Consider the following 17,192-nt stretch of genomic DNA (forward strand, 5'->3'; position numbering starts at 1 on the left):
CTTGGTTGACAGCTGAGACTGACTCCCGATTGGTCAAGCACATGTCGGCTGGATCTTGATACCAGGGCTCCATCTACTGCTGGCTGCTGCACAGACTGAGGTCAGTCTTAGTCTCTGGAATATGTTTGGCTTCATTTCTTCATAGTGGGAGGAAGTGGAGACACATTTCTAAAAACAGTCTTTAGTCTTTGCTGCAAGAAATGAAATAGACAACAGCTTCTATTAAAAACACTTGTGCGGACGTTGACATCAAAATCATTTCACCATAAAACAGTTTTTCTTTTGAGAAAATAATTTATTTTGGAACACAATAACCATATTTTCTCTTGTAATTAGATCACACACACCACTGGCTTTCTTCCACAAAAACACCCAGGGTTCGATATCAGAGTTATGTTGTGTGACTGTGTGCTCCCTCTAGTTGTCGCCTCATCCGTTTCACCGTCAGCATCAAAATGTCAACACTAAATTAAAGCTGTATAATGATCACTGTGGGTTCGCGTGCTGTGGGCTCTCATCCATTTACTGAGGCTCAAGATTATTTCAGGAGGAAAAACAAACACTGAGCGACGTCCCCCGATCCAAGGTGTATTTTTGGATTCATCGACATGTTAAGTCAATGAGACGCTTTATATTCCACTTCCTAACAAGCCCATAATGTTGAAAGAAGGATGCTTGAACACTGGGGTTAGGATAAATACAGAGGAGCACATGTTCATAACGACACAGCAAAACATGTCAGATTCCACATCCATGAGAAAACTATGCGACATGTTTTGGTCTAATAAACTTTGACACTATTTCCCGTCACATTAGTATTAAAAAGAAAAGAGAATCGGTCCCGGTTGGTTATTGCCTTTAGTTCATCCCTGGTCCCTCAAATAATTCTATATATTCTATCTTTATATATTTCTTTTTTTCCTTTTTTAAAGTGAAGAAGTTTTGGTTTTTGTCAAATCAGGGGTGGTGATATGACACAGTATACACTTACTGCAAGTTCACTCATCAGCACTCCCACTCTGATGCATGTGCACAACACAAAACGCCATAATAACAATACAAAATACAAAACAAAGAAATACACAAAATGATCAACTAGCAAAAAAAAAAAATACATCCAAATAAAACATCTAAACCTGTATTACTGTGCAAAAGTAGGGTGGAGGGGAGAAACGGCTTAGAAAGAACACAGATAACAGAAAACTGGGTTTGTGCCTGGTGTGGCCAGGATAAAGAAAACCCACAGGACTGTTTGACGTTGTTGAAATGAGAGCTGTGGACCGTGACCAGAATAACCTCACTGAGGGTGAATGAGAGGATGTGCGCCATTAATGACTGGCAGTTGTAGTTCGGTCTCCCCGTCAACCGATGGCAACAGTGATCTGTGGTTTGGACGATGAAAGAAAAAAACGGCCGACGGCTCAGACAGACACAGCCGCACTCTCGGCTGTGATGTCACTCATCGTCCATAATAAATAAAGTTAAATAAAGTCTGTTATTATACAACTCAGTGTCTCCACTTTCAGTGTCGTGAATTCAGTCTTGACGGGCTGCGGACTTCCAACCAAAGCAATCCCTGCTCTCATTCTAACCTAACCACGGTGTACAGATTCTAAATGTGGATAAAATCAGATCAGTGAATCAACAGTTCAATATTTTCATCACTGACATACATGTCTGGATATTATCACAGAAAAAAACTCTGTGAAAGTCAGAAAAGTTTAAGCCATTTCAGTCATGACACTATTTACTATTACAGCACTATTTCTATTCCTTTAACAAAAGTAAGCTTCCATTATGAACTCTGATGCTCGGCATAATTAATATTCAGTCGTTATTTTCTCGTCTTTCAGTATTAACATCAAATGAAAAACTGTTCAGCATCGGATGATATTAAATTCTTCTAATTTGATTGTTTTAGATATTCTGCACTCCTCTATGATTGACAGTGTGCAGTTGCATGAATTGCCTTTATGTGCCAAAATTCCCTCAAACTGGAATAAACACCACAACATGGCAGATTGTATTAAAACATAATCCTTGGTCTAAAAGCTCTAAGATGCACTGTTGTCAATCCCTGCACGTTCCTTTGTTGCCCAACTGTCTCATCAGTGTTTAGATACAGATTTCCTTGGCTGGACTTCCTGGGCCCTTTACAAGGTTTGAGAGAAGCTCTCAGTCAGGTTCAGGTTTTGAAAAAGTCCACAGGTCTCATCCAGATGTGATCGAAACAGATTTGTGATTAGTGTTTAGTGTAACTTGCAGCGGTCCACGCTGCTGTGTCGCTGTGGCTTTAACGCTCAGCCAAGAAAATAGGAAAAGCTTTTCAATGCAGTCGTTAAAACTGTAGAATCTGTCGGTTCTTTCTTGGATTCAGTTTTCTCCATCTAATCATACTATTTGGTTTCGCTTGGCATCCTCAGCCCTCCTACTCACCACACCTCACAGCTCAGATTATAAAAATCTTAATATCTGCTTCATGCTGCTGAGCTCTCCCATCAATAGCAACGAAACGACTAATAGGTAGACAGCATTTTCAAACTTTCAAAACCACAGGCTCAATTGTACTAAGATGTTTGTATTAAACGAGGTACAGGGTCGGGTACTAGCCTCTGTGTGCAGGGGCAGCAGGTTTTCGTCTGTGCAGTAAGAAAAAGGTTTCAGAGTTTCTGCAGGATCCTGGAGCTGATCATAGGCAGACGGAAAAGTAAGAGGGCTCAAAGACGCCGACAGAAGAGAACACAGGGAACATTTGAGTCATCTAACTTCTTGTTATCATCCTCGCTCCTACCAGTTCCTCTTCTCAAACCTATGAAACCTATAAAGAGTTAAAAAAACGGAAAAAAACAGGAAAGAAAAGATTTTGTCATACAGGGTTTAAAGTGCATTGAATCAAAAAGATAGAATGCGACCGAGGGAATGTGTATGAGTCCCGTCTGGGGCTGATCCCTGGTCATGTCTGGTGCCAGGAGGATGTGAACTGGAAGTAAAGTGTAAAATCCCACTGTAACACTTCTCTACTGAACATTTTCTACGAACCATGGAGCAACAGTTCACCCAGAAGAACAGAGAACGGAGAATTTGAACCAACCAAAACACAAGGATCACATGCTCTGTCTTCAACTCTCTGTCTACACAGGCACGCACAGATATATAAACTACATCTGTGGGTCACAAACATACTACAAAGACGCTGTGTTGGTTAAGACAGCAGACTAGGCTCTATGGCCTTGGCGGTGATTAGCAGTGAGCTTCTTAAAAAGGTGCAGGAAACAGACACCTTCTGCAGCACAGTCTTGATTTAGGTTTAAAAAGGAGGCTTCTCGTGTGCTCTTGTTTTTCACTGGACTACTCAAAGGGTCGTTCTCGTGTTCCTTCTAATGCCAGCGTATATTTGGTCAACGCCTCCGTTCGCCAAGGATCATTGCTGTGTGCGTGTAAAGAAACAAAAATGTCAAAAGTTCTCGCAACGAAAACGAGCACAAAGGCAGTTAATTGTTTCTGTTCCTTGACATACTGTAAGGTGATGGTGACTAGAAGGGGGAATTGTGGTGAAGGCTTGACATGTGTGGGTCAGTAGCAGTGAGTAGCACCCGGAGGAGAAGGCAGAGAAGAGAGAGCAGTTTAAGGTTCAGTTCAGGTGTCTCCTCAGTGCTGGGACAGTGGTGCTGGAGAGGGTGAGGGGGTGAGAGGGAACAGAGAGAGAGGGTGAGAGACGTACAGGCCGGAGGTTTAGGCTTTTTCCTCTGCGCAGGAGCTCTCAGTCAGGGGGCCACTTTGGCATGGCGGTTTCTGTTTCTCCCACTGGCACATGGAGTTGGCGTAACCCACAATCACTTTGTCCATCCAGGTGAGAGGCTGGGGGAAAAGCACCGCGCCCTCAAAGAAGCCCAGGTGGCCTCCGTGCAGTGTCAGGGCAAAGATCACGTTCGACTTCTTCGCTGCAGGATGACACAACACACGGTAATTAGGCTTCTGTACTCTGCACGGTGCGTCCTCATCAGTAAACACAACCCTGGACACAAGACCAAATATGGCCTTGCCAGGGGTTGTTATTTTTGTGGTAGATAGTGAGGCAGGGTTTGCCTGGTCCGACAGATAACAGATAACAGCAGGGCTCGACTTCTGGCAGGTGTGTTCATGAGACAGCTACTGTACCACTGCTGAGACTTTGAGCCAGTCCAATGAGTTGATAAAGACAATTACACTATTTCTGTCTTGAATTATAAAGTTATTAAACATTTTTCAAAAACCAGCCTCTGGAAGTTTTATTTACTTGTTGCAACGTGTAGCTTGGAGGTGATTTAGAAAATAACAGGACATAAAAACAGGTTTTCCTTAACTGACAGGTTTCTCAGATTGTAAAACTCGCAGCATGTTGTTTGTTTGGTTGCAATTTACAGGCCAAACAACCTGCCTGAGGAGATCAGGTCAGCTGACTCAGTCAACTCCTTTAAGTCTCTTCCTAAAACATACATTTATCAGAGAGTGTTAACTTTCTTTATAACTGTCTTTTTAATTTATAAGAGTATTTTACACAGCATTTTACACAGCACTGGTTTACACTACACTAATTTATTCTACCTGCTTTCTTCTAAACCTGATGTTTTAGGACCCGTCTGTTTTTAACTTGCTGCCGTTGTAATGCACTTTGTAACATGTGTTTTTAAAAGTGCTCTATGGATAAAGATTATTATTATTATTAGAGTGCTGCAGACAACCAGGCCGGGTGGTCTCGATCTCTTTATCCTCCTGCTCACATCTGGGTTAGTGGGGGAGCCTGATGCGGTTGACTAGTGATCGAGATCCCACAGGGCTTTCACCACTGTGCACTTTTCATGACAGCTACTGATCTGCCCGGGGACAACGGAGTGCTCCCCCAGACCTCGAGCGACCTGGAGCCACCATCGCACCCGGCGCTGAGTGACAGGCTGGAACAGAACAGTCTGGGGAACATGTTGTACTTACAACAGGATGCGGCAAATCACTAAGTGCGTGTTTACTTTGTGTTTACTTAACATTGTATTACAGCAACATTCCATGTATGTATACAACACAACAAATCTGAGCCGAGTTTTCCTTATCTAAGTATTAAGTTACTTCTTATTTAATCTAAACATTTTAAATCTGAGCTAATTAAAGCAGCACAGTGTTTTTCTGTTGGGTCCTATTTCTGGTGGTTGACTATCAGTCACTGTATCATATTTTGAAGCAAAGGGGCAGCTGATCCTGTGAAATCCTCTCTAGAGACGCATGTCAGATAAAATCGCTTGTACTTCCAGTCAGGACTCACCCACCCACCCACCCACCCACACACCCACACACCCACACACCCACACACCCTTAGATTAGGAATTGTCCTTTTCAAAAATAGTTAAAGGGGTCAGTAAGTATAAATATAACTCAGGCTGAGCAGAGGGAGCGCTTGTTAGGCGGTATGTCATTTAACCAAGTGCCTTTTTGTTATTTTGAAAATGAGGTTTGAACTTTCTGCACGGTTTATTTGTAGATTAGATGTTTGATTTTGGAAACCTGGGAAAGAGTTAAATTCACTTTAAACTGGCTCAGAGAAAGAGACTCAGCTCTGTATTTGAGTAATTGTCGCAGCTGCTGTAAAGAAAAAAGACATTACTCATAGAGTGACACACCCGGTCCAGGTCAGGGTGCAGAGCAAACACATCACTAAGCCTTTTCAGACTGTAGACAAACTTATAGAGAAGGAAATCAGAGGCGTCAGCTTCAGTGATTAGTCAGGGAGGAGAAGCCTGTGGATTCAATAGAGAATCTCTTGAACATGTGCCATGATCTGTCTGCAGGTACTTCAAACTCTTTTCCACAGGCCATTATTTTAGGTTCAAGTTGGTAGAAATCGGTAAATTTGTCTACAGTATTAAATATTAAGTATAAATGAGGAATACTGTAGTAACATGCGAAGTAAATAGCGATTACGAGTCCAATTATGTTCTCTACGCATCTGGTTATCTACACAAACACACTTGAAAGTGAGTCATGCCTAAGATTTAAAATGAAGTTAAAATGCAGCAGCTTGTATTTTTAACAATGAGGTTTAGTTCTGCGTCTGTTGTCATGTTGCTTGTTGTCAGTTACCTGCTAGTGTGCGAGGGATGGTGAGCAGTGATTCATGGACCAGGGGATCATCTGCAGAGTTCACTAACAGTAGTGGCACATTTACCTGGAAAAAATAAATAAATTCAAACATTGAATACACAAACATATCTAAAAGAGAAAAAGTGAGATGATAAGAGGTGTATGTGTAGAAGCATCTCTTACATTGTGAATATAATGAACACAACTCTCCTTCTCGTAATACTCTTTGAGAGAGCTGTGGCCGTGGAATTTTCTGTTGAAACAGAGAAGAAACAGAATTTAAAACATGTGCTTGAGATGGAAACGGGTTAGAGAAGAATATCGCAGATATTTCTGATTCTCCACACTGTTGAATGCATAAACACTTCTGCACGCAACAAGTCAAATATAGATAAGGATCTCTTTAAACTCAGATCTGTTATCCACTTTATCAACACTGAGGGCTGTGACACTTCACTAGATGAAATCTCAAAGTGTCTCTCCACATACCTCATGATGTTGTCGTCGATCTGCATGAGGGAAGTCGCTGTGTACAGACGACTAAGATCTGCATCTATCACTTTAACTGAGCTTCCTCCAAACAGGCTGTGTCTGTAATATGTAAAAATACATAAATAAACACACACAAACATTATTCAAGAACAATAAGTAACAATAAATAATAAATAACTTAACTATTAGTGAAATGCCTTAAGGGGATGTATGAATTACTGGGGGGAGTTGGGTTGACCCACCATAGTGTCGTTATTATTTTATTTTGTGCCTCCCTTTACTAAGAAAAAATAATTGTACCGCCTCCAACTAACATCTCAAAACATCATAACAGTATTAGTAAGGGGACCTATTATGCTTTTTCTTATTTTCAGAGGTAAATACAATATAACAATGTTGAATTGTCATATTAATCCTGGTCAGAGTTAAAAAAAAAAAAATTGGTGAAATGCATATTAGAGTAAATATCTTTTGTGAAATATATTTCCATATTTTGAAAAGGCCACGCCCACTTAGCAGAGGGACACGCCTACCTGCTCAGGGGTACACAAAGTAGGCCATTAGGGAGGGGGCCTTAAAGACGCAGGACCTAATGCAGCTGTTTCAGGCAGGACAGTGAACTGCAGGATCCATAGAGGACCAGTATAAGATATAGAGGGATTTTTGTACTGTAAATAGTGTTAAGATATAGAAATGAGCATAATAGGTCCCCTACAGAGGCAAGCAAAAATAATTGACAATGGTGCAACCTGTGTAAACTTTAGTTTTCATACAGCCCCTAAAGTTTAAGTGCAAATCACAGACAAGATAAACCTAAACTCTAATATCTTTGCAAACAATCTCAAAGTGGATACACTGAAAACTTCTCTGCTGTATAAACAGTTTTCATGTGGAAGTTTAGTGAAAGTTTAGAGAATCGACAAACCACGTTGTCTGTGATACTGATGTGAAGCTGCAGTCTTTGGCAAACACGAGAAAACAGCCATTCAACATGTTGAACTTTACAACATTAAGAACTAAAGACAAACAATTTGTTCTTCAAGTGCGACAGTGATACCTGTGTGAGAGAATGATTTTCTTCATGTTGTCGGCCATGAGGAAGTTATAGAAGCGTCTGAACTGATCCCACTGTAGGAATGTTTCCTGGGCCCTGAGAGATACAGGCAAACACACAGGAAGTTAGCTTTGTGCAGCCTGTCTGCATTCCAAACAACACACTCAATGTCCTGTGTAATCCGCTGGACAAAGGGTCACACTGGTGGAGAGTAGCAATGGTCTGAGGCATTAATATGCAGCTCACTGACGGAGACAGGCTGAAGCAACACGACAGCTAAAGGTATTCAACAAATAATGACCATTAGAAAGCATAAATTATTTACTTCTGTTATTTCAATACCATTTGATTTATTAATCCACAATTGTGGAAATAAACCATGACTATAACTGAAGGAACGCTGACAGAAGCATCGGCGTAGGTTTGGATAATGATTTGAAAGGGGAATTCATTAAAAAGGGGAAAAGAAATCCTAAGTGACAAAGGGCCGGTCTCTACAACACACCCTTCTCCCAGTGCCAACACGCAAGCCTACACAGACCCAGCCTATCATATCTGCCAGGAGACGCTGGCTGCATGTAAAACACAGGAGGTGTGGCCCAGTCCAAATGAACACAGGGTGGAGAATCCACTACGACACAGACATGTACTAGTGGTTGAAAAACAACATTGTAATACACTGGTTTGATTAATTGTGACTATGTAAACTACGTGTTTATTCATGTTTAACAAGCTGGTTCACATTATGCAGGTTAACCCTTTCTGCGTTATACCCGTCTACTCATATAACATTTTGGTGAAAACACATAGAATACAAATAAGTGGATGACTGGATTAGGCCACACCCTGAGGCTGATGGCTTTGTTTTGCGTTCTTCAAAATGACAAATTATAGGTGATATTTATCAAGATAAAAACAGAATATAGTAAATAATAATAAAACTTTCAAAGTGCTTTAAAAAAGACATGGGAATAAAACACAGAACGAAGACAAAATTTAAATAATATAAATAACATAAAAGAAAATATTGATAAATTAATAAATATGAATGATAAGAACAATTTATGTCTAAATACGCGATTACATCACGAAGGAACTTATAATTTTGTGACATAATGCCATATTTAATTTATATGTGTGTGTGTTAAATAAAGGGGCTTTGATGATACAATGCAAATTTAATAAAGAGGGGAGAAGACAACATCCTACCTGAGAGCACTGTACCCCTGAGACACGCTGACGCAGCACAGCACGCGCTCCTGGTTCATCCTGTTCTCGCCCAGGAACTTACACACAATGTTCCCACCCAGACTGAAGCCAACCATTATCAGCTGCGTCTGAGGATACGTCCGCTTAATGTAACCGACCATGGCTGCAAACTCCCACGTGCACCCTGTAAGAGAAACAGTGTAGAGTTACCAATCTAAACAGAGCTACACCTCTGTAGGACGGAGCGTTTCTCTCTGCTCAGCAGATCCAGCTGAAGGTGCCTTTAGCACAGAGTATTACATTTATTTATCTCTATTAGACCTTTTAAATAAGCTCAGGTCTGAAATCCCATGTCATCTTTAATTCTAGGAGGTTCGAGGTCACCCGCGAGCTCATGTGACCCTTTTAACTTCAGAGTCAGCTCCTTGTTCTCACCGTAAGTGAACATTCGTGGAGAGGTGAGCTCGATGTTGGGAAGGGCTCCCAGGTGGTTCAGCACAGCACAGCGGTAACCGTCCTTCTGGGCGTGATCCACAAAGGTTCGGATGTAATGCTTCTCACTATGGTTGCCAATACCAGGGCATATCACCATGGTGATGTCATCTGGTGAAACAGGCAGACAGATTGGAGAGATACTCGCCAATGAGAAATGTGATAGCACGGAGAAGGAAAGTATGTAATCCTCCTAAACAGCACATTAAGACGAAGCACCTCAAGATATCTACAGCTGAATTATTAAAATCAAATGTCATGTGAGCCTTGTGCTTTCTGAGTAGAGTGTGAGATCAAAGCTGAGGAGTCAGGGTTCAGCGGCATCAGAAGAAAGGATTCGATTGTTAACTGTCCTCAAAGAGCCGCATGATAGACACGGTGCGCCTCGTCTAAAAGATCGGTAGTTCAAGAAAGAGTCAAATACATTATCACAGCTGACCTAGAAAACCTATAGATAACAAATCAAACCTGAACACGACTCTTCTTGTAAGATTACCTCATTTTGTTTTCCAAGAATCTCAAATCAGGTCTATTTCTAGCAAAATCTCAAACTTGTCTCCGAGGGATTAACGATGTACAACTCCCTCTGCCCCTGACCCTTTAAAAAAAGACCCATCGGGAACAACACAATCCAAAGTATCGTCCAAATAGCAGCAACCAGCAGTGTTAAAATGATGGTTTAGAGATCCTCACCTCCTGTTCGATGGTCCCCCAGTGGCTCAAAGAGGTCAAAGGTCGCCGTGGCCCCATCCTGCATCGGTAAGTACTTCCTGATTCCACTGGGGTTAGGGGAGCTCACCCGACCAAGTTTACCATATAGTGCTGTCTGGAGGTGGCCACTCTTACCCCATAATAAGGGAGGAATGTACCTGAAAAACACAAATATAGCCTTTGCTTTTAAATTGCATCTACAAACATGAGTTTATTTGTCTAATGCACAAGGTGAGTGCCTGTAAAATAGAATCAACAGTGTTATCCTGAGCATGTACATATGCATCTTTAGTGTATGACACAGACGTGAACTTTCTGACTCATAGTTTGCATAGAGTCACATTTCTTTTGAACCATCACTCCACCCTCTGAACATACATCAATGTTTAACATCAGTCTTGAGCTATGTTTCACTGAGTTCAGCTGTGCACGTGTGTACTCGAGTTCCAGTGAAGCTCCTGTAGGAGGGAGCTGTGGGAGTCGAGTCTTTGGATTACGTAATATTCCTTTGAAATGTTTTGCCTTGTGCTGTACATTATCGTGAATCACCACCTTTTCACAGACACCAGAAGCTCGTAAATAACTTTAGAGGAAAACCCTTTCAGATACTATCCCATTATATAAAAGGAATTTACAGAAATGCAACATTAAAATCATGGCTTTAGGGTCAACGGCCAAAACAACTATATGCTTGTTCTCAGTGTAGAAAGACTAGGGTAAGTCACAGGTTCTGTTAAAGACAAACCAGACCCCATCTACAAACAGAGGCTCCAACAAAGACATGTATGACTTATTCACAGTGTTGAGAAATGACATATTCGCACACATCAAGTTCCTTTGTCTCACTATTAAATAAAATCCTATCTGGAGTCTTTCCTGTTAACCTTGCAGTGAAGTGAAGAGTGGGAGGTAATGAGATGAGATGCTGAAGATCTGTATAATGACACTAGTGGCGTGTATAGTACACAGATCAAAACACAGAGACAGCAGAGCAAAGGGGACAATTACATCAACAGTTGCACAAGACCTTCAACCTTGCGTTTCCTCATCTGTTACCAGGGCTCCCAATAATCACTCCACCTAGAAAATACACTCTTACATAAGAGAATTGTGAATCACAAAGCAGACTGCTTGTCACCTGCCAGTGATAATGTAATCACCTCCAGCGTGCACTGTAAAGGCAGCTGAAGCTTAACCACACTATTCTAGAAGGTACTCTGCCAGTTTATGACTTGATGATTACAGACGGAGGATAACCCCCTTGTCGTCGTGCGGATAGGAGGATTAAAAACATCTCCAGGTTTGCTGGGTTCAGTGTTAGTAAGTCTGACAACAGCTTTCTTCATCAACAGGGTTCCTACAGGCTCCAACAGGTCACATTTAAGATCCCATAAGAGCAGAAAACACAAAACTTAAGCTAAAGGTGAAGTAGAACAGGTATGAAGGCATGTCAGAGTCACAGAATTACTGACACTTCCCCATAACTGAAGATAAGGGGAAGCAGCCCAGTGAAAAACAATCCTCAAAATGCCAACTTATCTTGCAATTTACAGACAAGATAGTAGGTATCATGGTGTTTCCTAGACCAAGCTGAGACTACTGAGATCATTTCAGTTATCTGTTCCATGTTGTTGTTTTAATATAGTTTTATTACAACATGCTAATATCCTTCGTTGAGAAAGATCCACGTCACAGAGATGTTACAAACTGTGTATCCTGTCTTAAGAATCTCTTTCTCTTAAAACAATCATTTTAAAGCACAATGGAAGTAGCTTTGTAGGCAAATATTATGAAAACACTTCACTATGTATTGGGAGTGAGGGCAGGTTATGATCTCTCTTTGAACGTAGGTGATTTTGAAGGGGAAGTCTGAGAGAGGTTGAATGTCATCATAACTATTAGGCAACAGAAAACAGATGCATCCCCTTGATCTGGCAAAGATCTAAAGTCCAGATGGCACATCCAGACAATTTGCTAAAAAATTAAGACTTATAAATGGGTAAAAAAACTGTACCCTGCTGAAGCTCATTGATGGTCTTTCTCTTTTGACTTTTAACTGTTTCATTGTAAGACTCAATTTGATTCTAGGTTTGTGGGGGTGTTTTTTCTGGTATTGTTCTGTTTACTGTTGACTGCTGCCTTGATTTACGCACCATTCAACACCACACTTTTAACATCAAGGACTAAATTCAGTTTAAATGTTTTTAAAAACTGAGGAACATGTTAGACAAGTCTTATTTCATTCGGTAAAATTACAATAAAAAAGGCAAAATAAGTACAGCAAATGAAAATCTGAATTTTGACTTGTCCTTTGTTGTCCTCTTTACCCAAAACACTCATGTCCCTGTTCCCAAACTAAAATGTTGTTGCCCATTAACCTCACAACACCCCTCTTATGCTTTCAACAGTGTAATTGATCTCTGTTATGCAACCCTGCCCGGTGTCATCATGCGTTACAAACACAGATGATGTTCCAATGCCAGAAACAACACCACCGATTGGTTCCGGTTATCGCAGTTAAACTATGCACTGTGGCAAACATTTCTAAAAGCAAAAAGTAGGGGTTCAGGAAAGAATGGTAACAAGCCAGACATGAATGTAAACAGCAGTGTGGCCTTAGGAATCCCTGACACCGCAGCTGAATGCCAAAGGGCTCAGTAACAATCGGTTCCATAAACAGACACTCGTGATGAAGACATGCAGAGAGTCGTCCAACAGAGCTGGAGGAGTATTACAAACACGGCAGACGACAGGACATGGACAGTGATACTAATGGAGGAAAGATTCTGAAGTTTACACTGTTTAAAAGGGAGGAAGAGTTTCTCCTTCAAATTACAGGATGTTATATCCCTGTTGCCAACCTGCTTTATGTTACACAGCAAAAAAACAAAACAATGGTTTGCATGAGTTACTATAAACTCAGAGGACAGATTTAAAGAATAATCAGTCTTACCCCGAGGGTAGCATCATCAACTCTCAAAAGAAAGCCTTGTGTTTAATTAATGCTGGAACTGAGGGTAAAGCCGGACACTAAGGAACACTGATGACAGATGGGATGGCCCCAGATGGCTGTGCAGCAGCAGCGCAATATCTACGGCAGCACGTTGAGTGACAGACAAAAAAAAAGCTGACATCGCAACTCACTCTTTGGTCAGCTGAGAACAGGACTTAAGAAGGAAGCGGTTGAGGGGCGTGTCCTGGTAGGTGAGGTCCGGGGGCGCCGTGGGGCTTTTGAGGTTCAAGCAGCGGACGACGACGTAGAGCACCGTGGCCACCGCTGCCAGCTTCATGCCGTCAAACATGGCTGGCAGCTCTGGAGAGATGGTGTGCACGTCCGACTCGTGAGTGCTCATGATTGCTCTGAAAAACAAAAAACAACGCACATTCATTGCTTCCATTTCTTTACATGATTTTCTTCAGTCTTTGATCAACTCTGATTAAGTCAGGGATGAGTTAAAGCACAAAAATGTAAAAAGTGAAATATCTGACTGACCTTAATATTTCTCTTATTGCCAACAGATCTGTGGGAACACAGAGAGAGGGTCACTCAGTCAGATGAAGAGCAGGAATGATCCGTTATTTTATACACTGACCTTAATTACACTACAGCTAACACAGTACTGATAGGAGACCTGGCTACATAAAAGACATTACTTCAAATAAATTAAACAAAGTTATCTCAACTGTGACTTCACAGACAGAAAAACAGGAAGTGTGAAAAAGTACAAAGGCCACAGAATCTCCTGCTGACACAGGAACAGGATGTTGTGCTACAGGATTTCACAAATAATACATGACATTGTTTTGTATTGTTAGAAATAACAAAATGCAAAGCTGAACAAAAAAAAGCTTCTCCTAACATTGTTGGGGGAAGTTAGCCTCCTATAACGACTCGTTCCGAAAGCCTGAAGTCACAGTGGAGTGGTCAAACCTGCCGAACAAAAATAGAAGACAAACAATTAATTGAGCCACTTTGAATAAAGAAATTCAGTTTACAACGTGGGAATACTTGGCAAAAAAGGCCTTGACACAATGCCAGTGACTCCTCTTCAGTGAGCTGTTACTCCGGCTGCAACTAATTTCCATCTATCAATCTTATCTATCTTGTTTGGAAAATGTCAGATTGTTTATGAGGACTTTTACGTTTTTTCCCACGGCTCAAGGTCACATGTTCAGATGGATATGAGCAAACTCTCACGTTTGAGAAGCAGGAACCAGGAAACGTTCGGTTTCATCATTGTAAGAATGCCAACCGATTATTTGTTTATGAAAATAGTTTTACTTATATTCTGTCATTTAAGTAACTGCTGCTGTTCTACTTGTTATTCCAGTGTCTTGCCCGAAACGATCCACCCTAAACATGATGTCGCCACTGTGCTTTAATTTGGCACTGAAGTTATGACCCCTGTCCGTTTGTTTGTTTGTCCGTTTGTTTGTTTGTCCGTTTGAAAGCACGATTACACAAATCTACAGGACAGATTACCATCAAACTTGGTGGAAGGGTGTGGAGGAAGAACCCATTACATTTGGTTGCGGATCCAGGACTTTTTTTTACTTTAACATGGTGAGAGGAGGGTGTTTTTCAACATTTTCCTTGATTCCCCTGAGAATAATTAATGGATCTTGATGAAGAAAATCTACCGTGTTTAAAAAGGAGTGATGGTGTCATTCCAGCTGGTCAGATAATGGGATTTGATCATTTAGTCCTTAAATTAAAACTTTTATCAAGTATAAATAAAAGAAAGCATTTGCAGCTTCATGTTTCAGGACAATCTAATTTGAACAGTTTGGTTTATTTTTGGACTGGTGGTTAAAGGTCGTAATAGACAAACCATAAATCACCAACACGATCACTTCATCTTAAGGGTTTTAAACTTCTTAAAAGGTTCAGTGTGTAAGATTTAGATTAAAGGGATGTATTGGCAGAAATTGAATATTAAAAAAAATTATGTTTGCACTATTGTGTGATCATCTAAAATGTACAAATTGTTGTTTTCTTTACCCTAGAATGGGGCCTTTTATATTGAAATACTTTATATTTACATCGGGACTGGATCCTCTCTACGGAGGCTGCCATGTTTTTTTTGTTTTTTTTACAGTCGTCCAAACTAAAACACCTTTTGAGATCTTATAACAACTGAAGTCTTCCACAGGTCCTCTCTCCTGTCTGGAAGAGGACAGGGTTGAGGTGAAGGGGGGGGGGGTCTTCAGCTGCAACATGACACTTCCCCACTACATTCTACACACTGGACCTTTTTAAAAACCAGACAGACCTCAAACCACACGGATCAGGGGCAGATGCACACCAACCCACCTGCCCACGTGTTCCAGGTCACAATGAAAAGGAAAACAGCAGAACACAGTGGAAGTAAGTGTTGGACACATCAGCTGTAAAACACAACACGGGGCCAGAAATGTCCTCAGCTGCAGGACATTAGCCTTCATCACAAACAAGCTAACAGCAGGGCTAACACCTGTCTCCCGCACGGCTAACAACCCCCCCTCCATCAGAGGACACCTGAGTGCGTTAAGCTAACACAACCACAACAACCATTATCCCAACGAGATGTTCATATCCCTCTGCTCCTTCTTTGTCCCGACCCTCATCGGGAGGAGGAGGAGAGGCGTGTGCAGCCCCGGGCACACACTGTCCTGTCACCGTTAGCGAGCAATAAAAGACGCGTGTGTGTGTGTGTGTGTTTTTTCGGACGGAAGATTAAAAATGGAGATGATGCGTGTGTGCGTCTTTGTTTTTGTTTTTCCTGACAAGGCCAGAAAAAAATAATAATAATATATATATAAATAATGTCGGCTTTAGGGACGAGGTCGCTCCACGCACTTGCCACAGTATTTAAAAGCAGCACGGTTTTTACACAGCTTTTCTTTCCACGACCTCCATTTTACTTTACATTTAACGGTGCGATTTCTCCCGTTAATAATCGATCTAATAACGAGGCAGCAGCAGCATCACCGACACGTTCACACACAAACACCCGTGTCTCCACTCACCTCGGCCCCGGGAGGGAAACGAAACAAAGCGGATCCGCTCCTCGCTGCTGGAAAGTGCTCCGTTTTGTTTTATATTCGTAACATGTTGTGTCGGTTGAGTCCGGTAGAGATCGGGACGTCCTCCGGCGCAGAGACGAGGTTAACGACAGCAGCTCCGGGCTTCTCCCGTTCACTTCCTACAAGGATCCCACATCAGCGTTTCCGGGCCTCTCATTGGTCAGTGCGCATGTGACGCAGCACTGTCCATAGAAATACACAACATTTTTTTATTGTATTTATTTGTTTCTCTGTTTCTTGTTTATTGTTTTTTCACGCCACGTGCGACATTTATTCCCCTTATTTTTTTAAAATAATATTATGTACGTCCAGGATTTTTCGCACAAATATCCAGAGCAGTGGATGTTGCATTTTTTATAAATACTCCATACTCTTATACTCTTTTTAGTGTACCAACGCAGGTAAGTATAAATCCCTTTCCCTTTCTTTTAATTTTCACTTTCGTTTTTTTCCCTCTGTGAATGGAGCAATATTTTCAAGATCCTTCCTGAACATCACAGGAACCAACCTGTTGCATAATATTTGAACTTGGTATTACAGTCAGAAATTTACTACTCAACTTACAGCCTGTTTGAATTTGTGGCCAGCAACACAAGAGAGATACTGATTCATGTATTGTAATGTATACTGACTTTATTCTATAACATATTGACCAACATAAGAGTTGTTTGTGGCCATTAGTTGACAAAATATTCAGTGTGGCCCACAAACACCCCCCCCCCCCCAGTGCTGCTCCCATTTGGCTCACTTGTTGAAGTTGAATAACCTTGGCGTTGCCTCATATTGTTGTATAAGTAATGTCATGGTAATAATCAAAATAGTCAATATATGATTCTCGTTTCCTCTAAAATGTGCACTTGTCATTTCCTTGGTCCCCTCGGTCTTGTTTTATTCTTAAGATCAGTTATTTTGGTTTCTCATTAAACTTTAAAGATTAGCCAGGTTGGAACCATCTTCATCTATAGGATATGTTATAGTATTACATAACTTCAGTGCAGAGTATTCCCCCCCTTGGACGACAAAATAAACTGCTGTGCATGTGATAAAGGTGTTTTCATTC

At 41.2% G+C, this 17,192-nt stretch overlaps 1 protein-coding gene across 2 annotated transcripts; it reads right to left on the bottom strand.

Annotated features, from left to right (window-relative positions):
• Window positions 1-274: 274 nt before the first annotated feature.
• On the bottom strand, window positions 275-16,275 carry LOC118109021 (monoacylglycerol lipase ABHD2). 2 transcript variants are annotated; one of them, XM_035155820.2, is made up of 13 exons: window positions 16,076-16,275; window positions 13,927-13,997; window positions 13,560-13,587; window positions 13,211-13,426; window positions 10,049-10,224; window positions 9,299-9,466; window positions 8,864-9,047; window positions 7,658-7,750; window positions 6,598-6,699; window positions 6,292-6,361; window positions 6,109-6,193; window positions 3,722-3,941; window positions 275-2,818 (listed from the first exon to the last, which is right to left on the bottom strand). In XM_035155820.2, exons 4-12 carry the CDS (start codon window positions 13,417-13,419, stop codon window positions 3,733-3,735), a joined length of 1,296 nt encoding a protein of 431 aa, XP_035011711.1. In that variant the 5' UTR covers window positions 13,420-13,426; window positions 13,560-13,587; window positions 13,927-13,997; window positions 16,076-16,275; the 3' UTR covers window positions 275-2,818; window positions 3,722-3,732. The 2 variants fall into 2 exon arrangements, with proteins under 2 accessions (XP_035011711.1, XP_035011701.1); XM_035155810.2 differs by having other exon boundaries at window positions 275-3,941.
• Between the last annotated feature and the right edge of the window lie 917 nt (window positions 16,276-17,192).

Source organism: Hippoglossus stenolepis, chromosome 1 (assembly GCF_022539355.2).
Source record: "Hippoglossus stenolepis isolate QCI-W04-F060 chromosome 1, HSTE1.2, whole genome shotgun sequence".
In the NCBI taxonomy this organism is placed as follows: Eukaryota; Metazoa; Chordata; class Actinopteri; order Pleuronectiformes; family Pleuronectidae; genus Hippoglossus; species Hippoglossus stenolepis.

Bases quoted from the DNA above. Each gene is read 5' to 3' on its own strand.
- LOC118109021 (XM_035155820.2), bottom strand. From the start codon at position 13,419: ATGAGCACTCACGAGTCGGACGTGCACACCATCTCTCCAGAGCTGCCA. The intron at 9,467-10,048 runs GTGAGGATCTCT...CTGTTTCACCAG, and splicing joins GGGGGACCATCGAACAGGAG to ATGACATCACCATGGTGATA. The intron at 6,362-6,597 runs GTATGTGGAGAG...CTGTTTCAACAG, and splicing joins ATCGACGACAACATCATGAG to AAAATTCCACGGCCACAGCT.